Here is a 22719-nt window from a genome sequence, read left to right as displayed (position 1 = left end):
ATGTGACGGGTTAATTCTCAGCCCGTGTCACATCCTTCCTAGTTTTTGCGTATTTCTGCAACAAAAAGGTAAATAACTGGGACACATAACATGTTTCAAACAGACTTGTACAAAACTCTGCTCTGCAACTTAATAAGTCCTTTATTTGCAATGTTCCGTTACCTCATCTTTCCAGTTTCAGATGCAAAAGAAGCATAATTTCTTAAATAAAGAAAGCAAAAAAATATTTACAAAATTCCAATAAAACTAATAATCAATGGATTATCTAAAGCACCTCTGCATCTGGACAACTGCTGTTGGAAAAGAGATACACTGCAATTATATCAGCAATTTATTGTTTCTGAAAAATAAAACTGGGAAAAAAAAAAAGTTGTATTATTATATATTTACAGAACGCTCCTGAAATGTATTTCCACTTAGAGTAGAAAAGGCTTTCGGATCGTTTCTGTGGGTATTTTTTTTTTTTTTTCTTTTAACTTTATATTTCATCAAGTCAATTTTCTGTCGAGTTCAAGTTTTAACGGTGATTGGGGTCATTAAGGGTCCTTTACGACAGCTCAGGTTTAAGTACAGAAGAGGTAAAGATGAGGAGTCAGTCAGTGTGGTTCACTACTGGGGATGGGTGAGGATGGCTTAGAGGAAGCATTAAGACCACCCCCTAGTAGTCAAAGGTCAAAGGTCAACATCAGTCCTCCATCATTCTGTCCTCTTATAAGTTCTAGGAAGCAGGAAGAGAAAATAGACAACCTTCGCTTTAAAAACTCCATCCATCAAATCAAGATTAGTTCAATGTACATTTCGTCTTCTGTATAATTAATAGAAACACACTTCAGTCATGCTGCACACTCCAGTAAGGGACAAAGAGATAGAAGAGCTGTGTTTGGATTGAACACACATTATGGCAAGATGATACCCATGTATCAGGGAAACCCACTACACATGCCCTGCTGTTTACTCTCGCAGATCAGATAGGATGTTAGGCGTCAGTATTATCTAGAACCATAGAAAAGCAGCCTGTCTGTTTGTATTATTGTGCCTAAAGAGGTTCGTAGTGATGTGGGATAGTTCACACCTTGTTAACAACCAATCCTGATGAATCAGTTTTCAAGTTTATTTGATTAGGACACTTGCTGTGACAAGCAGGTGAGGACATAATGAGGAAGCAAGAGGGGGAGGGTAGAGAGAAATGATTGTTTTCCAAGTCCACCCTCCATGAAAGGAAAAAAATAATAATAAAGATTTATCCTCACTGAGGATTGATTTGAGTCTGCCTCTCTGGCAATATTGTCCACAACTCTTCAGAGCCGCCTGCAGAGCCACCACCTAGCCAAAGGGGGGCGTGGCAGCATTCAGTTCACTCTTTTATTCCTTGTCAGACTCCTCCTCCTCTGCCTCGCGGAGCCAGGTGAAGAAGGCGGTGACAGATTTCAAGGCCACACCTTTGCCTGTCTGCTCCGCAGGGTCTTTGCTCGATTCCCACTTATAGAAGGCCTCTTCTTTAATGACGTCCTCATCGTACAAGGCGTCGAAGAACATCCGCAGCAGGTCTGCAGACAAACAACACACAGGTCAGTACTGATCACTGGGTCCTTTCACTGTTTCTAAACAGACTCATCCCACTGAGTGTCTTCCTGTCAGAGCAAAGTCATTTTCACTAATGCAGATATCAGATGTTTGTACTTTTCCAGAGAGAGAGACAATTAACGAAATCACTGGTCAGATAAGAATAAGCCCAAAGTATTAGGAACCAGAGCGGTTGCATGAAATTCGTTCTGATACTACACCCACATGAAGCTGCGGAAATCAAAAAAAAAAAAAGCATCTTGCTGGAGAAGTTTGGTGCACGTCTGAAAGCAGCTTCTCATTCTCTCAGCCACTCACACACTGAACTATCACTCAAAACAGCGGCGACAATATTCTGTCTCAGGCTTTCTGCAGATGTTGAATCATTGTAATTTGCGCATTTACTTGCTGCTGCTGCCTCTTAACTTTTAGGAAGAAAAGAATGTTGAATTGTAAAATGCACGAGTGTCCACACACTTTTGTGCACGTGTGTAACTATCTTTGTAATATCAAGTAGGCAGCTTGACATGCAGACTAATCTGCAGCTAGCTACAGCCGGACACCCGCCAGAGAACTTCAATACACAGAAGTCCAAAATATTTCTCTCCCCTGACAGAAAGTAAACTCAGTGCATTGTGTAGTAGACAGAATGATTCTCTCTGTTAACAAAAAAACCCCCAAACAAACACATTTTAATAGGTATTGATTATTTTGTGTGCTTGAACACAGAGTAAGAGCTGGACACTCACTCGCAGGCTGCTCCATGTGCACCATCAGAGCCTGGAGGGCGCAAAGGGCCTGCAGCTCTTTCTGCTCGTCACACAGGTATTTCTGCAGAAGACTGGCTCTCAGCTTGATCTGACTTGGATCCACCCTGTACGGGTTGTCACCTGAATCAAGGAGGAACAAACAAAAATCAATCCCGATATTGTGATTTGTGTTGCGTCAAGTCGGTTCGGCGGCAGGAGAATTCGCGCTGCAGCCGCTACGTATTGTTGTCAGTCATACTCACATATGATGGCGGACTGGCACACTGCGGTCATCAATGCTCGTACGAACTGGTTGGAAGTCGCCTGCGCCTCGTCCAAGTTGGCCTGAAAAACCAAACAAAAAACAGCTTAACAGGGGGAACCTTAACATAGAATATGTAACTCTGGTCACCAGGGGCCTCGCAATCAAAAACACCAACAAACCTTCTGAGAAAAACATGACATCACAATCCCTGTCACACACCTCTACCCAGTCTCCGACGCGCTGGTCGTCGGCCTTTTCCTCGAGGAGTCTGTCCAGCTGTTTACTGAGCTCTTCTCCACTCAGGGTTTTCTTTTCATCCTCTTCCACTGACTCCGTCATTTCTCCTGTGGTGAAATCCACCTTCTGAAATGCAAAAACAAAAAAGTAAGCTTAAAGATTGATCAAGTGATTGACTCGTCAGTGGGGTTTTTATCAATAAAAATCCAACACAATAACAAACCAAAACAGAACAGAACCATGAATAAATAAAAATCCCTTCCGTGTATTTTGTTATTTATTTCAACCATAAAGTTACAGGTATAGGGAATAAAGCTGTAAACTTTTTAAAATGTAAAAAAAAAAAAAAATACTCAAAAGGTTCCTGATCAGTTTAAATTCAAAGACTATTGTCTTTAAGCATTACAGGCCATTTGAAGTAGTTCACCATGTGGCCCAGCAGAGGGCCTGACATATTCAGATCCTACTGACCCATCAGTAAACTAATGAATAAAACGGTGTACATTTTATATTTTTTATATATAAATAAAACTAAGTTATCTATACCCATCAAAAAAAGCTTCATCCTCAAACCTTTAACTCAGCATGTGTAGTGGTTTCCAGTCATTCATATTATTCTCTTTAGTCCCACACACTCTTACAAACCTGTTCAGTGACAAACTTGTTGACGTCCTCGTCCTTGGGCAAGAAGTCACTCCAGCTCAGCCCGTCCTCTGTCCACATGGCCCCGACCTTCTTAGGGGTCTAATGAGGAATAGAGACATTAAATCAAAAGAATGAGGAATTTTTATGTGAATGGTTAGAGGAACAGCATGTCAGTGTGGATGTGGAAGTTTCCAGGATTTGATCTTTGAGATATGTAGGACTTACCATTCCGTCGCAGAGCAGCTTAAGGATCTGAACCAGCAGCACAGCGGCCTTCCCCAGAGGGAGGAGAGGCTTTGAGATCTCCCTGAAGACACAAATAAAAACAAACTTTTCACTTACTTTAAACTAATGTTCTGTCGTTTTATTTACTACCATTCACACAGTTACGAGTGACAAAACGAAAAATTGTATTACGTTACAAGTTTATTCCTTTCTAAGGTAACTGCTGGAAACTGATCTGTTTCTATGTTTGAATAAACATATCACAGAGAGTAGGTGCTTCAGTGACATCCAAGCGTTATTCCCTTACAGCAGTACAAAGAAATTATAAGGTCTAATATATATGTCCTTTAGTAAGACAGGAATATTTAACATTCAGATTTTGTTTACAGAATATCGACACCAGCGATGGCTCTCATCACCAAAAGCCCTTGAATCACGTTGTCTTTCCAGGTTGACATCTTCTCCGCCCTCTTCTTTTCAGCTTAAGACCTTTGTATTTAATTTTGTTTGCATTTTTGCGTCAGTCATACGTTAGAAATGTCATCAATCAACGTGGAGCTCACCTGAAGAGCTGTCCCATAGGGATGCCTCCCTCATGGAGCAGGGGGGTAATGAGTTCAGCCAGGTAGAGCCATATGTGAGGTATATCTATGGCCATGTCTTCGGCTGCCTCCAGGATCTCTTCTAGCCTGCAACCCCAAAAACCAAAAAGCACTTAGTGTCGCTTTCAACACTACAACAATGCACTTGCAGTTAAAAAAGAAAAAAAAAATGTCAGCCACTGTGAGGTTTTTCCTGTTCGGCGCTCACCCTTTGTAGCACTGCGGTGTGGGCAATGTCCCTGCCTTTATAAGTTGGTGCAGCAAGTGGCCCATGCGCTCTCTAGCGATTGTGCTGCGCTCCAGCGTTGACTCCACGCCGTTCCGCACAAACACGTACAGCAGCGAGGCACTGTTGAGCTCTGCCACACACTGCAGCGCCTCCTACAGAGCGCGGAGGAGGAGGAGAGACACAGGCCGTCAGAGTGGATCTTTAAAGCATTTTCTGCTTAACATGCACGTATTTCAATGGAATTCAGTGTCGGATGCTAGTGTATATTGTGTCATGGTTGTACCTTCAAGTCATTAATGTGGAGGTATTCTTCAACGATGGCATTGGCCTTCTTCTCCAGCTCCTCCTCAGTCAAAGTAGGTTTAGGGAGAGAAGGAGGAGGAGTGGGGGCGCTCTCACGCTTAGCTGCCGGCAAAAGTAACAGTCCAAGTTAAAGCTCAGTCGTGCGACTTCTTTCATGGTCATTTCATCAGTATGCACAACTACAATTAAATTCTATTATATCCATTGTAAATCTTAACTTTGCCTGTCTGGGCTTTATACCTGTGAGATCTTTGCTTGGAACCCTGTCCCGACTTCCTCGGTCTCTGCTTCCTTGGTCTCCGCTTCCCCTGTCCCGACTTCCTCGGTCTCTGCTTCCTTGGTCTCTGCTTCCCCTGTCCCCACTTCCTCGGTCTCTGCTTCCTTGGTCTCTGCTTCCCCTGTCCCGACTTCCTCTGTCCCTGTCATCAGTCATGCTGGCGACGCGACGCACGGGATCAGTCGGGGTCCGGCTGTCTCCAGCCCTCCCTCCGCGGTCCTGCGACTCTCTGCTGAAGCTTCTCTTTGTGATTTGGTTACTGCTGCTCCTGTCGTCACGACCTTCCCGTCCCTCATTGCGATCAAATCGGTCAAAGCGATCCTTCTGGTCGCCCCTGTCTCCACCGCGCTCACGACTGGAGCTTGACCTTAAGGGTTGTAAGTAAAACAGTGAGCTATGCAGTGAAACAGTAAAGAAGAGGGATAGATTTTACAGCTTCACATTACCTCTGAGGAACTCTGCGATCGGAGTCGGATGTAGACAACGAAGAACCAGACTGCAGGGCAGAAAATCGGTTGGTGCTGGTAGCTGGACGACCAGAATCTAAAAGAAGCAAAAAGGAGAGATTAACCCTTGAGCAGCTAAAGCATCGTAAACCATACAATCTTTATGAGGAACATGTTTTACCTTGCTCTCCACTGGCTGGTTTAGCTCCAGTTCCTCCACTGCTGCCTTTGCCCCAGCTGCCTGCAATGCTTTTGCCTCCTGGAGCCAACAGTTGATTGTTGAAGTCCAGAGAACCGGGCTACAGAGAAAAAGCATTACAACATTTACATTCCCTTTACATAAACATTCACACAAGTGTCCCAAATCATCAGGGTAAACATGAGCCAATTTTATTCTCATTGACCCTTGAGTTAACAGAAAAAGAGAAGTAGACAGGTCGATTTCTTACAGTGCAACCAAAACTTCAATCAAGACTTCACCTTATGTGGTCGTGCTGAAAAGCATCAAAACCATGTAGGTAATCGAATGAAAAGCTCAAGAACTTTACAGACAGGAATAAAAATGTCTTATACCTTGGTGATCTTGCTAAGGCGGGTGGTGTCGATAGGTCTGTTCTTGGAGATGGGCACCGTGTTCCATCCCTCATCCTGAGGCTGGTTATTCCGGCCACCTCCTGGTGTGTGAGACCCTCGGCCCCCCATGCCCCCTCCCATCCTGCCTCCACCACCTCCACCTCCTCCACCTCCTCCTCCACCACCTCCACCGCCACCTCCCTTGGATATGAGCTGCTGCACTTTGATGTGCTCCCTGTGCTCCTCCATCTCTGCCTCCTTGTGAATTTGGTCAATTGTTTTAGGACCCTGTTCTCCTCTGCGAGGCACCCAGTTGCACTGTGGATCAGAGATGGACGATGGTTATCAAGCAGTATTGAAATGTTTAACACATTAAGACTTAAGGCACAGAATAAAAAGGCACTGCTAAAACTAAGCATTGTTTGAAAACCACCACCTTAAACCGGAGGGTTTTCTGGAGAGCTAACACAATTACTAACGTTTACAAAAAGTTCAGTTTCTCAGCCTTTGAAGCAGATAGACTTGAAAAAAGTTATCATAAGGCTTTCCTTTTAAATCATTGCCATTTCCCTGAAACTCTGGCAATCTCCCTGAAATCCCCATTTCCTCCTCAAACATGTTTCCTACCGACTGAGCCTTGATCAGCAGGTTAGTAGAAATCTAATCTTTCAACGTTGTTTTCATCAATGAAAATCAGCTGTAATTTGCTTTAACATGTCTCCCCTCTCTTAGATCCTCAGCCATCGTCTGACACACAGACAAACGCTAAGAGCGCCAACAAACTGCATTTCCCCTGATGCATTTAGCTTTTTCTGCGAGTAGTTCATTCACAGGTCTTAAAAACTATGATATCATGGATGAGATATCGACTCTAAAAGGGAGAAGCATGCAAAAGTATCACCCAGTCTTAAAGATGTATAAACGGAAATGTTGCATCAGGTCTAAATGGGTTAATATCAACATGAAACATTTCTTTGTGACTCAAAATCCCTGATGATTACTTCACACACAGTGAAACACAGTTCTGCTCAATCAGGAACACTTCTGAGCATTTCTCACCATCTGTACTGCTCGATACAGGCTCTTTATTTCAATATACAGTTGATGAAATCACATTCACCTTTCTGAGGTCCACGACATCTTGCAGCATGAAGCGGATTCTGGATGAAGTCTTTTTCTCTTTGATGATCTTGTCCATCTGGGTAAAATACTGATCCATACGAGGCTGACAGGGACACAGAAGTGGATTTTAAGACATGACTGTCAACTAGAACCATATATAGGAAAACAAGACTTATTATTTTCATCCGTCACCTCAGTTCCTCAATCCCATCACTAAATCAGTGGCCCAGACACGTGGCACAAAAATAAAAGTCATCACTGGAAACAGAATGAGTTCATGCTTTACTAACCTTGGCCTTTTCAAAGTCCAGATCTTTTCCAATAGTGGAGAACAGCCTGCAGAGACACTCCAGAGACTCTTGGTCGTGATTCTTTAGTAGTTTCACTACACAGTCGTGCATGATGGCCTCAGTCAGCATCTTCAGCTTGAAGAGCTCGCCTATGAACTTAATGTTTCCCAGTGAGCGCCGGCGGGCCTGGTCTCTGGCATCATTCAGCGCCACTCTCAAGCGCTCACGCTCTTCATCCTGAGGGAACACACAAGCAGGTGTTTGCGTTCAGTGTTGGGGTGTAAAAAATGATCAGTTTAGTCTACATAAATGTCTGTTAGCTGGGACAGTGACCATGACGCATCGCATCTTACATCTTTGGAAGCTTCCAACTCTTTCTGCTTCTTCTCAAAGATCTCATCATCATCCTGGTCCTTCTCAAACTCTTTCTGACAGCGGTTAAGCAGCAGTTTACGGAAGTTGGCAAAAACTCCTGGCTTGTCCGAAGTGGGGACTTTCAACTGGGGGAGGAAAACATGAGGTACAGTAAGTATCTTTTGATGGATTTACATTTTTCAATTTTGCTACTAATCACATGCCATGAGCAAAACCATAAAAACGTAAATGTACAGTGATTTGGGTATGCTCAATACCATCATGAACATTCAGTGGCCCAGACACTTGGCACAAAACAGAAGTCATCATTGGAGCGAGTGACACAAGCACAAGATTCAGACACTATCAAATGACTTACTCCCATAAGGCAGCGGCACATATTGGCGTAGGCCACAGAGAAGTTGGGCTCTGAGATGGCCTTCTCAAAGATGAGGTCAATGGCTCCCTTCAGCCTCTCCTCCGTGTCTATCGCCAGATCCGTCACCTGCTTCATCAGCTCCTGAAACTTCTGAGGAGTCAACTTGTTGAGGATACTGCGCAGACGCTTGAACAGCTCCCGAGTCTTGCCCTGTTCAGTGTCATCTTCTTCGGTTTCCTCGGCACAGCGGCTTCGAGTGGACTTCTTCACTGATGGCTTCCAGGCCTTCTCAGCCTTGTTGAGTTGCACGTCATCATTGAAGGACATGCTGCTGATGTTGATTTTCCTAGGTTCTTTACGCTGACCCTGCTGGGAGCGACGTGGCCCAGGAGGCTGAAAGGAGGCAAAGGGATAGATATTATGAAACTTGAGTAAAAATAAACCTTATTTAACAAATAAAGTACAAAAAATGGGGACAAGAAAGAACAAATTGACTCACTGGGCCTCGTGGTCCTCCCACTGATCTGCTCCCAAGATTCCCCAAATATGAGGGAGTAAAATCAGGACCAACGTTAATTAGTCGAGCTGGGTCAGCAGGTCGCAGAGGAGTCTTGTTCACCTGGAGATACAGCAGGGAAACAAATGTGGTCACAAACAAATACAAAACACTGTCTGGACAAATGTATCCTGAGCTTCCCTGTTTTCTTCTATATTTAGCATGATATATATTTTTAAACAAATTATGCAAAGGTCATGAATTAATTTTAAGGAGAATATGCCCTCTGCAAATCAGTTTAATCCATCTCAAGCATTTAAAGCATTCAGCATAATGGATGCTACATTTTTCCCACGCAGTTCAAAGCAGAATTAGGCAAAACGTCAGCTACCTTGTCCAGGACCACATCACTGATGGTGGGCAGACCCTCAGGTTTGTTCATACTGGCGCTGCTGAACTGGAATCCCAGGAGGAAATCCCTGTCATACTGCTTCTTCTCTTCTGGGTTTATCGGCTTCCATTGTTCTGAGGGATGTGTAAATGCAGAGGATTAACAGTGATGTGGAAAACATATTCTTGATTTCATACAATTTATTTAACTTGGGAGTTAGGTACAGCTCTGTAGCACTATGGACAGGAGGAAGAATTTGTCTTGAGCCTTAACGGAGACATTTGAAGAAGCATGAACCCGGTACACAGTGAGCCAGTCTCTCCATATCTCGCCACTGGTGCTCCACAATGCCAGTGATTATTGTATTTTTAACCAATTCTGTTAAGACCTATACGGTTACCTCTGCCAAGGAGATTGTCCTTGCTCCTGTCCATTTGTTTGTCAGCAAGATTACACAAACATTTCCACAAACCTGTGGTTGTAGGAACTTTTTATTCCCTTTTTTAACATTGTGAGATACAGCATTTTGGACATTTTCACAATTACCCAGGGAATAATTTGTGGATCTTGATGAAAAAGCTTAGCATATTTGGGGAATGACATCTAGGAGTTTGTGAAATGTGGTCCAGCGTGTAAGGGGACTGTTGGGCCTTGGCTGAGGTATGTGCTCTACTGAATGCCATTCTACTTCTTTTTGAAACTTGAAGACCGAAACACAGCCAATGTGTAACCTTGCAATTTTTATTTGCAAATACAATAACGAATTTAGGGTGCATGCAAACCTCAAGGTCATGATCACAATGACAAATGTACTGTAGCTGTTTTGTTTAACTATACAGAAAATGTAATTCCCTCAGACTCTTGTTCATAACTCACCTTCTTTGTACTGGTATTTCTGCTCAGTTGTCTCCGGCGTGGCTTTGGGCCTGTCAGGTACTGCATTCTGTTTGTCCTCTTTCTCTTCCCAAGTCTCATCTACGACCTCAGCAGGAGGTTCAGCAGGAGGTTCAGCTGGAGCAACAGGGACAGGGTCGGCCGGAGTGGGCAAAGGTTCAGAAACAGGCTTGGGCTCCTGCTCCTGCAGCAAACATAACAGAAAAGGCAGAATGTCATACTTAAAAACTTAATAGCTTTGTACTTTATGGATACAGCAGAAATGTGTGACAGTGACTTTAACGCCATAAGGATTGGTACACACATCTGTGAATGCATCCAGGAGGTCTCCCATGGGCTTTTTGTTGAGCTCCTTCATGTTCCTCCTCTTCTTTGGCAGAGACGTAGCAGCTTCAAAGAAAGGACAAAGTGTTGACATTAAAATCAGAATTATAACCATGATCTAATTCATAGACGCAAGTGAAAGTCAACTCCACCTTACCTTGCATAGTAGATTCCTCTGTAGGGCAGCTGATAGGGGCAGGAGGGACATCCTCAATTTTCTCCTTCTCCTCTTCCACCTTCTCCTCCACCTTCTCCTCCTCTTCCACCTTCTCCTCCTCTTCCACCTTCTTCTCTTCCACCTTCTTCTCCTCCTCCTCCTCCTCCTGGGTTGGTGCTGCCATTTTAGCTACAGGTGTGGATTCCTGAGATTGAGAGGCATCGGGCTTGTCAAGGGATGTAGTGTCTGAAAGCGCAACATCCTCAGACAGTTCCTCAACGTTCTGAGGAAGACCGTTGGAGAGGAGAGGCTCTGCTGTTTCAGCCGGAGTAGGTTCAGGTTCAGGTTTGGGTTCAGGTGTGGGTTCAGGTTTGGGTTCAGATTCAGGTGCAGAGATGAGGGCAGCGCTCTGGGTCTGTGGAGCAGCATGTTCCTGTACAGAGGGTGGAGGCTGAGACATTTCAGTTGACGCTTTTGTCACGGCTTCTTCTTTTGCCACTTTAACAGGGGTAACTATCGCTGCATCTTCAACTACAGGCTCCAACTTGGAACTAGCCACCTGCTCCTCTTTTTCAACTTTCTTCACTTCCTCTGTTGTTATCTTTTCTTCCTTTTCTGGTGCCTTCTCAGGTGGAGCTGGGGCAGCCTGTGGTTCCTCTAGTTTGACAGGTGCCTCTTGTGCTGCTATTGATGCCGAAGGGCTGACAGGAGCATCTACTGTGTCACTGACTTTAGTAACGTCTTTATTTACTGCCTCAGCAGGAGTAGTAGTTGTAGTAGATGCTACTACAGGAGGGAGGGAAGAGGGAGACTGCTCGTCCTTTATCAATGGGGATGGATCCTCAGTAGCAGCTGTGGGGGCTACAGATTGTGCATCTGGTTCAGCACACACCGACATCTGGCTGTCCATTTCCTGTTTGGCCTCCAGCACAGGCTCTGTATCTGCTGTGGCAGGAGGTGGAGGGGTTTCAGCGCTAACAGCAGGCTCCATGTTATCATCTGGGCAATGGGACATATGGAATAAGACTCTGGTCAGTCAAAGGAAAATGCGGAATTTGAGAAGGGAAGCTTGTATTTTTATTCCACCCAAAATGAGAAAATGTACTCACCTTGTCTCGTCACTGTAGCGACAGGCTGTACAACTTCACCATTGGTCTGTGGAGGACTTAAATCTGCTATGGAGGCCTACAATCGCAAAACACAAAAAAAACCACTTTCACTTTTTGAGGTGACTTAATATTTTATTGAAGTGTCCCATTATTGACCTCCATTTTTCATATTTTACCTGATATATCCCAATTGAGTTTGAGTTTCATGTTCACAGTTAACTGCATATAAGCATAGAGTTTACATCGATACAAAACCAAATCATCACCTGCCATTTCATCCACTTTTTAATGACAAAACCGGCAATACATGTTTGGATCCTGTTTGTTTTTATCTTAATGTTTTGACATGTTTGTCATCCGACATCAAGATCTTAATGGTTAAAGCTAATTTCTATTGGGCTGTTCAGCAGAATGTGGCCTACTGGACTGTTGCTACTAGCTCAACTCTTTAACCTGTTAACATTTTCAGAGCTTTTAATCAAGATTTTATTATTAAGCATTTTTATGGACTGTCATCTACTGCGATGAGTGTGGATCTGAGTGATAGTTTTAACATATTTTACCATTTTTAAAGATGTTAAATTCTGTTCCGTTTTGTGTAAAGCAAGTTGAGCTGCATTTTATTCTATGAAAAGTTCTACATAAATTAAGTTTATTATTATCTTTATACACAAATATACATCATGAAAATATGAAACTACAAATCTTAAGTCACATTTACTGTATTATCTGCTCTTGTCTGTGGGAGCAGGTCATGTAGTGAATGTGCATGTGTCATCTCTCAAGAGATGGGAGTTGCGGTGGTGGGGTACAGCCTCTAGAGATGATCCCGGGGGCTCTTTTTTCACCCTATCCAGCAATGCACTCAGGTTTCTGCTGCACCACACCACAAGGACATGACCACACTCCAAACTAGCTAACTCACGAGAGTTGCAAGTTAATGCCATCGAGCCCAAAAATACAACCACAGCTCTGAACAGCACATAAGTGTGTAGACTTCCTTTCTATTGTATGTTCAGTGAATCCCATGCTAGAGTTGCGCTGTGTTGATTTTGGCATGGCCTCATAGTGAAGTGAAAACATGCAACCACCATTGTGAAAATGAACTGCTTGCTTACGTGTAACTAATTCCTTTGTTTTCCCCTTCAATCTGGGCTTTGTTCATACGAACCAACTCAAATATCCATTTTTTTACAAAATACAAATAAGGAATTATCTCCTAAACTAAATTATTAAATATTTTTGTCTTTAAAACATTGTTCTTCAAATTTAGAAAAAATTATTATCGTCAGATAAGAAAAAAATAAGCATTTGCCAAAGTTGTAATCTCCAAATGTCCTTAAACTCAAGTTTCATTTGATCAAACATTCAAAAGCTTTTACAGTTTTCTTTTCATTCACTTAATTTTCCTAACATACAATGTCATAAATCAGTACAGAATGGCTAACAGCAGTTTGCATTTTCAAAATAGGAAATACTTAACATATAATCTGTGATATAAATGTATGACACATACATAACCCTATTTACTTAAGAACAGATTCAATAGAGAATGGTTGAGAATGATAGTTCTTACCTGTGGGGGAGTCGGTGTGGTGGTGGACCTTCCACCTGACATTATCTCCTCTGTGATATCACGCCCGCCCTGGTTGGGGTCTCGTATTCTTATCTATCAGAAGAAATGGCAAATATTGGTCAAGTATCTAACAATAAATTACAACCAGTTTATAATGATCCTGCCAGCACTCATCTATAGCTGCCAGCCATCATAATAATTACTGCTGTTATTTGGAAGTAAAAGGGAAAGTTCCACACGGAACAGACAATACAGACACTCGCTATTCAAATTTTTTTTTGAACTCAGACAAGAGATGTGGTGCCCCTTTGTTGTAACACACTACCGGTTTGCGTTCCCTCTTTAGTGGGCCTTGTGCCTGTGCCGGTGGTTGCTGAGGAGGCGGGGCTTGTTGCTGTTGCTGGGTGGGGTTGATCATGACCGGTGTGGGCTGGACAGATGGAGAGTACTGTGGCTGAGCCGGATAATATGCTCCTGCTGGAAGGTTAGAATGAAACAAAAAAGCATAACTGTAACATAAACTCAAGTGCACTTTCAAACGATCCAAGAGTCCCATGATTCTTTGCTCCCGTGGTTATGAAAAACAATTCTTTGTTTATCTTTCTTTTAGTTTTTTGTTAAATTATGTGTGCAATTGTTGTAAAAAGGACTTCAAGGTGCAACTATACAGACACTTTTGCTTGTTGTTTAATGTGTCTCTACGGCTGGAGGTCTTAATAATATTTAGACGTTAACACCCGTACACACAATAACAACCCACATTTTGCACCTACAGAGTGGAGAATCCTGTCAGAACACACACATTACGGTCTTCACCTAGAGCCTTTGAGGTGTTTGGATTAAGATGCTAACAAATGTAAGAAACATTGAAACTATGTTTTAGTTGTTGATCACCCCTTCAGAGGACGGAAGCCTGCGTGACTGACACAACTTCCAGACTGTGTAGTTCAAATAGAAGCTGTACATTTACAGTCGACATCACTGACAATGTTATGATTATAAATACAAAAAATGCATTGTCATTATACAAAATACATTACTCAATAACAATCTACAACACATGAAATTGCATCAGTGGAATTTGGACTAGGAAACGTGTGTCGACTACCCAGCTAACAAGAGATCTGCCGGTCAGTGCCGGTACTCTCTGGCTTCAAGTTCAGCCTCAGCTCTGTGTAGGCAGGCTGCTCGTAAACAGCAGAAAATGGAAGTACACAGATTTCATTGATCAGGGGACAGTAAATTGTGTTTTACATTTTCTTTCTGTCAGACTTTTCAATGTCAGAGGAGCTGGTAACAGCGCAGGCCAGAGAGGCTAGTTTTTGTGGTATGCCAGTGAAAAGATGTCTGGTCATGTGTAATAACGAGACTAAATTTGATTTAACAACATACATTTTTTTAGCCAATAATAATTATTCCTATTTTATACATAACGAATTTCTCAGGTTCAACTGCGCATTATGGGTTAAAAATTTACAAAGACAACTACCAGATGAATTACAATGTAACTTGGAAGGATGCTGTATGGGCCAGGCTAGAACCCATTACATTTTGGTAAGTATCCAGTTCAGGGGGTGGATCCAGGATTTATTTTCTAATTTATTGAACATTGCAAGATGGGGTGTTTTGCTGAAGGTATACACTCTCCTAATCACATTCAAGTTTAATTTGACGCTTCACTAATAAAAATATAAAAAAATGTTTGTTTGATTAAAAATATTTATAGACAATATTTTTCCTTGTGCTTACCATTTTTATTACAAAAAATGTGTGTATGTGGCCTACTCTAACTGCCTTTCACTCACAAGAAAATGCACATTAATATCACTACTAGAGACAGGAAGTGCCACAGAAGCCTGCTGACCAACACACAAGCACACACACTACTCACCGGGGTAGCGCTGGGAGGTGAGAGGAGCACCGTGGAGAGAGAGACGGCCGTTCTCTCGCCCGCCCCCTCTCCCCCCACCACCCCGCCTCTCCCTCGCAGCAAGAGAGGGCTCTGAACCAACGCAGCAAAGGAGAGGAAGAGAGAGGGAGGTAAGGAGAGAGGGCAGGAGGAGACAGATGCAGAATGAGTTAATGAGAGGATCCAGAGGAAGCAGGGTGTTAAAGAGGTCCCATGAAATAACGATGACTTTGCTGTACTCTTTCCTCATGTTCCTGGCTACATCCTATTCGTTTAGGCCACAAAAAGATCTGTTTTTTTGCATACCATTAAATCAAAATTGTACTTTCTGGAGAGTTAGAAGTTCAGTGACTCAGGTTTTTATTTTATCTTTCAGTTAAAAAAAACTGCAGAACATTCATCCTTAAAAAAGCATTTGCAGCAGTAACACAGGTCAGAGTTGTTTGGGGAAACAATCTTACAAAAATGCAGTGGTTACAATCATGCTTTTTACATCCTTTAAACTCAAATTAACTCCCTGTCAATATTAAATTCCACATTCAGTTTGAAGTGGACTGTATATTCAGCACAAGAAGAGAAAAGTATCAGAAGCAACAGTAAAAGTCATTTCATGGAACCTATGAGGCAGTGTCAGGTGAGACTGCAGATAGAAAGAACAGAGACCGAAGCAGAACTAAGCCAGACCACATGCAACTGGCAGATCACCATATACAGCAGGGTTTTGACCCCGAAAAGACATTAAAACACACCAACCAGCCAGGCAAAACCATGACACACCCAACAAAACATTGTGGGCAGAGACAGGTATGCAAACAAATATGGGCCGAAAGCAGATGCTTCTCATTCTCAATTACATTTCCGTTTTCTGATGCTTACGAGACGTTTGAACTATTTCGAAAAGACAACCAATTTGTTTTTCATGTTCATGGTTGTGCTTGGTTGTTGGTTTTGGGCAAAAACCCCTTACCATAAGTGGTGTATTCAGCCGGGCTGGTTCCCGGATAGAAGCCAGCTGTACCGCTGGTCACAGGATACTGCTGAGTTGGAGGCATGTATGGGGCCCGGTACTGTAGATGTAAAATAAAGAGTCAGAAACAAACACAAAAGGAGGGAAGAATTAAAGTGCCCCTATTTTGGCAAATTACACATTTGTAATTTTGATTGTGGGGGATGTCTGCGTGTATTGTTGTCCACCCTGTGATGTTTGAAAGGTAATGTTCAAAAAATGGTATTTGTCTGATACTGTATATTGCTGCATCAACTCTTTCACCCACTCTCTGAGGTGCTCCCTCTTAGCTCTTGGCCCACCTCCCAAAAAGCCCAGTCTGCTGTGACTGGTCAGCCGTCCCGCTCTGTTGTGACTGGTCAACCACTTCGAGCATTTGTTGGACATGTCTCGCCCCCTACATAGAGGCTTCCTGATCATGTTACAATGGTGTCTGTTCTGCCAACTCAATTTGAGCCAATCTAGCCTGAGGGCGAGCATGTTACTTGGTAACGTAGATGCTTTAAGGGGGGAAAAAGCCAGGAATGCAAGGCACTTCAGAGGTGTTTTCTGTGAGAGATGACTGTTTGCCGCAGATGTTGGCCTTTGTAACTTAGCACATCTCCTACATGTAAAACAGGCTATGAAACACTGAAGGAAAGGGGAAAACACACCATCTCCTACAGTAACCTACCATACCGACACAAATACAAGATGACCCTCCTTGTGCAAACACCTGTTTTTCGAAGAAATGCATCTTTTGTATTTGTGTAGACTGCACAAATGTGCTTTGTCACAATGTCTTTTTAGTCACAAGCTCAGACACTGAGCATATTTCAGGCATTTTTTTAAGCTTCCCATCACGACATGCTTTGCCACCAGAAATTCTGAGCTGCTGGAAAGCTGATTTGTTTCACTGGGTAAAGAACTGAAGTCCTTTATGGCAACAAAACTCATGACGTGAGTCATCAGCAAATACAGTTGTTAAAACAGGGATTCTTAATAAATGTAGGCCTGAAAAACTCAAGCATTAAGACTACAGCCCATAATGCAAGACTGCAGTTGTTGATAAGTCCATGTCTGATTCCTTGACCTTCATTTTTTAAATGTAATCTAAAAAGGTTATTTTTGGGCCTATAAGGAGGATATAGATAGCATTATGGGAGCAGGTTGTTGGACAGGGAAGTAATATGCATTTATAACGACTGATGATTACTAAAGTGAACCAACCTGTCCAGGAGGGGGGATGAAGTAGCCCTGAGGGGATCCAGCGAAAGACAGCTGCTGCTGGGAAATCATCATCATCTGGGAGCTGGGCGGGTAGACATGGGTAGGTCCAACAGGTCTGGGGCCACTACTTGTCTGTACTCTTGGAGCACTGGTGGCCATGGCTGGCCGGTTTGGATAGTATGTCTGGAGAAAAGAAGGAAAGGAAGGTAGGATGAAGAATGTATCTTAGCACAAGCAAACGTGTTGCTCGGCCTGTGCTTTTAGTGTCTTTGCTATAGTAATCCTAATCCAGGTTTTAGAAATATAGCAGCACCAGGCTGGAGGCAATGCACACACCAACTGCCAATGTGTACAGCAAGTTCAGTTCATGGGTTACACTGCGCCTACATTGCACTGGATGTCAGGTCTCCCTGCTACACTGCCCAAGTTAAAGGGGGGGAACGAAGAGAAAAGCTGTTACCTGTAATGCTCTGTATCCACCCTTCAGCCGCGCAACACATAAGCAGAGAGCAAGAGAGGGAGTGAGAATAAGGTGAAAATGAGAACAACAGGCAATGTGGAAGGTTGAGGTTAAAGGGTGTAGGGGGTAAGAGGATGAAATGCAGCAGTGCATCTCACAGTTATGAACAGTAAGCTCAAACAATCATAGCCGGGCATGCAACTCTGTACAGGTCTGCATATAAATAGGATCCCCTCAAGTCTTGTGGTTTGAAGTTGTGAGAGATTTCTTTTAAGGGCCGCAGGCACAAGCCAAAATTGATGTTCGAATGCTGCAGGTACTGAAATAGAATTCACTCTATACTGTTAAACTGACCCCAAGGCAGGTATCAGTGTCAACGCATGTTGGAAAGCAAAAAGCTGCTAAGAGGAGAATTCTTGTTTTGATTTGAACATAACCGTGAAAAGATGACACTACACTGTATGGCAAGTTATTTTTTCATTGTCATGGCAGGTTTGGAACATTGTATTGACAATTACATAGGGATTGAAAAATATACAGTAATGTGCAGATGCAGAATTAATAAATATAACTTAGGCCTTGACGAACTCTACTTTTGAAACATCATGACGGGTTCTACAGACAAATATGCATTTCTAGAAAGCGGTATGGAAGTGTTACTGGACCTCGGAAAAAATTAAGTTATGTCAAACACTACAGCATTCTCATCTAATTCTCCTACATGTGGAACTGAAAGCAAGCATTACAAAAGGGAGACGGAGGTAATGTAGGGAAAAGAGAGGGATGTTAGTACCTGTTGGTGTAAAGTACGGGGCCCTGCAGCAAACTGGGAGGACAGCAGAAGAGAGGAAAGAAGTCAAGATTGACAGTCAAGGTGAAAGATGGCAAATAGACTGTAACAAGCACACATACACAGGTTTAGCCAAAGCCTTAAAGCAGGACAAGCCGTGTCAGAGATCATCGTGAAAGAGCAGGAGAGGGAGGTTTCTCATTCAAGGAAGAACATACCACAATGACTATGAATGCTAAAACCTAGGGAAAAATAAAGAAAACATGCTGTTAACAATACCTGTCTTGTCTGGGGTGCAGAGTTCATTTGTGGAGGTGGAGGGGTGGCAAAAACAAGAGAAGGGGGCTGTCCTGGACCGTAGGCAGCCTTGAGAGGAGAGAATAGAGGATAAATAGATGTTATCAAATTAATCTCCCAGACCAGAAAACAAACTTGAATTCTATGAGGTCAGTGGCTCTCACCTGTGTCAATCCAGGGGAAGGGGAAGGGTTTGGGACAGAGGTGGGTCCCGTTATAGGCTGTGGTGGTTTGTTCATTTCACGCTCTTTTATGGTTCTGCATTAGGGTGGCGTTGTGTTGCCAGCCTTTCTGATGGAGAGAAGAGCAAGAAATAAAAAAGGATGAGGTGAGCATCAGAAAAGTTACAAAAAACGATTTAAGTGCCTTCAGTTCAAAATTGATTTTAATTATGTTTTCACAGACAGAGGTGTTACACATCTCTTTGACACAGAACTGGAGCCATACAGGTCAGACAGCACAGTGTGAAGACATGAACCATTAGTGTGGTGACATCTAACCAAGAAGCGAGGGTGTGGTTCTGAGGGTTTCGCCTACGATAACGGCAACTGTTGCAATCTCGTCTTTTGGGCAGTTCAGTGTTCAAATCTGTTGTGGATTACTCGCTCAGATTAGACTGCGACAGACCAAAAACGGCCTTTTTTTTTTTGCAGAAAAATTGTCATGGGGGCTATTAAATCACTATGAAAAAGGGGGATTTGACGTACAGCCCTTAGCAGCCGTTGCAGACTCAGCCACTGAACAGATGGAGCATTACAAACACATTCCTAAATGATCATGACTTGGCCAGAGAGGGAAAAGCAATGATACAGGGTGGGAGGTGACTTATAGTGATGTGGATATGTACTCCAAGCTCAAGTGACAGCTAACACACCCCTTGGACTACTCCGATTTGGGGTGAGTTTGAGAAAATGGATACCTAAGGTCAAAGTTCATTTACTGTGTTAACAGTGGCTACTGCCCCCTGGTTGTGCTAGCTACATGTGCAAATCATCCATTCAAATAACACTTGGTGCATATTCTTTTTTCAAAAACCTGCAAACAGCTGTCTCATCTGGATCGATTGTTATTACACATGCCCTGGGATAATAGACACATGCTGGAATACGCGTATGAATACTATTGGCAGACGTGTCATGCTCCATCCACCTGCTGACACAGGGTACTATCGTTAGCTGCTAGCTAGTGCCATGCCTCTTTTAGACAGGGGCATCGATGTACAAAGATACCATATGGTTCTGAAGGGTAGTGATGGCTAACAGCCTGAAGAGCCGACATTAAATACGACAGGTACACGGGGGGAGATTTCTTCTGGGTTTTAGCCAAGTTATAGCACGAAAAGGCGTTTTACCGGCCCGCTAGCGAGGGGAGAGTCCCGACCAGAGCAAGTTAAATCGTTAGCTAGCAGCCGGCTAACGTTACGTGTCCCACTACCCCAGACATTTCGCTTAGCTACGCTACGTGGCTCAGCGCTGAGTTCACATTTAACCTTTACGTACAAAGAGCCCAGACACGTTTATTACACCAAATTGACGGTGTGTCTACGGACATAAAAACAAAACAGACTACAACAAAAAGCCACTTTGGGCAAAACAACACTTGACAGCGATTATGTTACACTTAGGCTATTGTTGCTCAACGTTAGCGGTTTAGCCCAGCCCTGTCCTCCGAGGTGTATTTAATTACAGGCCCAACAACCTCCACGGACACGGACCCACCAACCTGACACAGAACTGGAGCCAACATCCCACGAGAAAGGAAACCAGAACGTGATCGGTGCTTGTATCAAATTGTCGCCATGTGTATGAAACACGGTGGAAATCGCTTTTACACCATGAATGTGCTAGCGTTGGAGCTAACTATCGCTACCTCACGAAGCCGGAGGTGACAACAGTGACCATTAGCCACGAGAGCGAGTAACCCCGGCTGTCACTTCGGCTAACGTTAGCTTAACTTTGACAAAGCGCCCGTCTCAAAAGATAAAACACAAACCGGATCGACGCTTCGACATTCAGCTCACATCGGTTTGAACTCTCCTCGTATTCTAGCCACCATTAGCCGGCCAGCCCTCCCCGTGTGCCGACTGACTGTCTGACAGCCGCCGGGGCCTGCTAACACCGGCTAACACGTACTAGCCTGTGTGCCTTTGACGAAATGAAGCCAGGCTCCGGCGCTGCTAGTTTTCACTCTTACCGGGAATCAGTAGTGAATGTGGTGTACGATTTGAAGTCGGGGGATCTGCCTCTGCTCAGCCTTCTGTTACTGAAAGTAGTTGTGTTGTAGTTTCCGTGTCCTTTACTCCAACAGCAAAGTGGTGCCCTTTTCTTGGCTACTGACTTAGCGTGCTAGTTAGCTAACCGGCAGCCGGGGTGAGCGCTGCTGCTGCTGTCACTTCGGTTTAAATCCCCGGGCGTGCAAAAGTGCCAGTGCACAAAATCAAACAATATAGTACTTTGGGAGTACTACTGACAACTCCGATGGCCCCGAAAAAAGCCTCTGGACCGTGGGTCCATGATCAGGGCGTCGATGGTGACGGATTGCCGGTTCGTTACGTACACCACTGTCGTGTGTAGCGGCTCAGAGCGAGGCCATGGTGCGGTGTTTCTCGTTTGTGGAGCCGGTGCGCCTCCAAGTCGCATGGGTAACTTCCGGGGAAATTAAAATGTAATGCGGTTTCCTTAGTCATGTGACACAGGAGCTTCTGTCACTTCATCCACACAGGCCTCACACAAATCTGATCCCCGATGTTCCTAATTCCTCCTTTAACGTGGAGAGTAGCTTTATTTTTTATTGTTCGATATTGTTTTTGCACACATTTTTTGCACAACGATGTGGTTGTATCCTCTGTTGTGCGCTATAAAGAATACAACATGTAGTAATGCACTTTAAAACTGGTAATAAGATGTGTCATTCAATTAAATAACATTTCCCCATTACATTTTATAATATAAGTAATTCATATTTGAGAAACAAGAGTAAGTGAGTGTGAGTACATAATCATTCCACAGTGCTGGAGGTGATCTTGCAGTAAAATAAGTACCACTAAACTAAACACTGGAAAGCAAAGGGTTTAAAATGATTAAACAAAAAACAGACCGAACAGAAGGAGAGCACACAAGAACAAGGTACAGCATATTAAAAGAGCAGTACCAAGTTCTGCATGGACACATTGCAGGATGCAGTACTGCCATTCCAATCAATATTTTCCCAGAATAATCACCTTCAAATCAAGTCAACAAAGTCTGAAATTTGATGTACGTCAGATAATTGTTGCCTTGACTGAATTCACCTTTCAAGTTTTTATTTGTATTTATTTATCAATTTATTTTCAATCATGTATCACTGCATTTAATTGTTTCCTGTTTTGTTTTCAATCCTTCAGTTTTAATTTATACAGCACCTTGTACATAAGCAAAATGTATAATAAAACACACAGACACAAATATACCTTTTGTCTCCAGCAAATGTGTATAAAAAGCCCAAAGTGCCCATGTCAGGAAACTATATACTTAAATGTCTGAATTTGATTTATCACATCCGCTTAATAATTTCCTCATTTGTATTAATTATTGTTTTAATGGCTAAAGTTTGTTTACTTTTGTTGTTGTTGTAGTTTAATGAGGATTGATGTTTTTCATTGTGCCCAGTGGATAAAGTAATAAACTTCTCTGGAGGTATGATCCTGTTTTGGAAGGGGCTTTACTTACTTTAATTTTAGAGCGTAAAACGAAAGTAAAAAGTAAAAATTATCATATGATCTGTTTCTGTGACAACTGGGCAAAAACTGCCAGTTTAGTGGTAGGTCCTCTGTGGTGATCTGATACCAAGTAACACCAGACAAA

General features: G+C 43.1%; 1 protein-coding gene and 2 non-coding genes across 10 annotated transcripts; all 3 read right to left on the bottom strand.

The window, feature by feature from the left end:
- Window positions 1-123: 123 nt before the first annotated feature.
- On the bottom strand, window positions 124-21531 carry eif4g1a (eukaryotic translation initiation factor 4 gamma, 1a). Of its 8 annotated transcripts, none has more exons than XM_035169217.2 (32): window positions 21434-21531; window positions 19042-19168; window positions 18860-18946; window positions 18584-18616; window positions 17791-17811; window positions 17331-17513; window positions 16083-16182; window positions 13529-13683; window positions 13207-13299; window positions 11631-11706; window positions 10522-11520; window positions 10345-10430; window positions 10023-10224; window positions 9147-9280; window positions 8759-8878; window positions 8260-8652; window positions 7880-8026; window positions 7527-7763; window positions 7235-7339; window positions 6115-6432; window positions 5723-5840; window positions 5542-5638; window positions 5059-5462; window positions 4799-4920; window positions 4495-4667; window positions 4248-4373; window positions 3685-3766; window positions 3460-3558; window positions 2797-2940; window positions 2576-2657; window positions 2313-2453; window positions 124-1547 (listed from the first exon to the last, which is right to left on the bottom strand). In XM_035169217.2, exons 2-32 carry the CDS (start codon window positions 19114-19116, stop codon window positions 1363-1365), a joined length of 5337 nt encoding a protein of 1778 aa, XP_035025108.2. In that variant the 5' UTR covers window positions 19117-19168; window positions 21434-21531; the 3' UTR covers window positions 124-1362. The 8 variants fall into 8 exon arrangements, with proteins under 8 accessions (XP_035025108.2, XP_035025107.2, XP_035025109.2 ...); XM_035169216.2 differs by having other exon boundaries at window positions 21071-21521; XM_035169218.2 differs by having other exon boundaries at window positions 13532-13683; window positions 21071-21521.
- On the bottom strand, window positions 7426-7500 carry LOC118118438. The gene has a single exon (XR_004697920.1). It is a non-coding gene; the product is annotated as a small nucleolar RNA SNORD66 (small nucleolar RNA).
- LOC118118439 lies at window positions 8132-8215 on the bottom strand. Its single transcript, XR_004697921.1, has one exon. It is a non-coding gene; the product is annotated as a small nucleolar RNA SNORD66 (small nucleolar RNA).
- Window positions 21532-22719: the final 1188 nt, after the last annotated feature.

This window comes from Hippoglossus stenolepis, chromosome 11 (genome assembly GCF_022539355.2).
Source record: "Hippoglossus stenolepis isolate QCI-W04-F060 chromosome 11, HSTE1.2, whole genome shotgun sequence".
Classification (NCBI taxonomy): Eukaryota; Metazoa; Chordata; class Actinopteri; order Pleuronectiformes; family Pleuronectidae; genus Hippoglossus; species Hippoglossus stenolepis.
The sequence above is the reverse complement of the archived record's forward strand: the minus strand, read 5'-3'. Positions and strand labels throughout refer to the sequence as shown.

Bases quoted from the DNA above. Each gene is read 5' to 3' on its own strand.
- eif4g1a (XM_035169217.2), bottom strand. From the start codon at position 19,116: ATGAACAAACCACCACAGCCTATAACGGGACCCACCTCTGTCCCAAAC. The intron at 10,431-10,521 runs GTAAGGTGGAGT...CTTTCTTTGAAG, and splicing joins AGAGGAATCTACTATGCAAG to CTGCTACGTCTCTGCCAAAG. The intron at 2,941-3,459 runs GTTTGTAAGAGT...TTTGCATTTCAG, and splicing joins ACAAGTTTGTCACTGAACAG to AAGGTGGATTTCACCACAGG.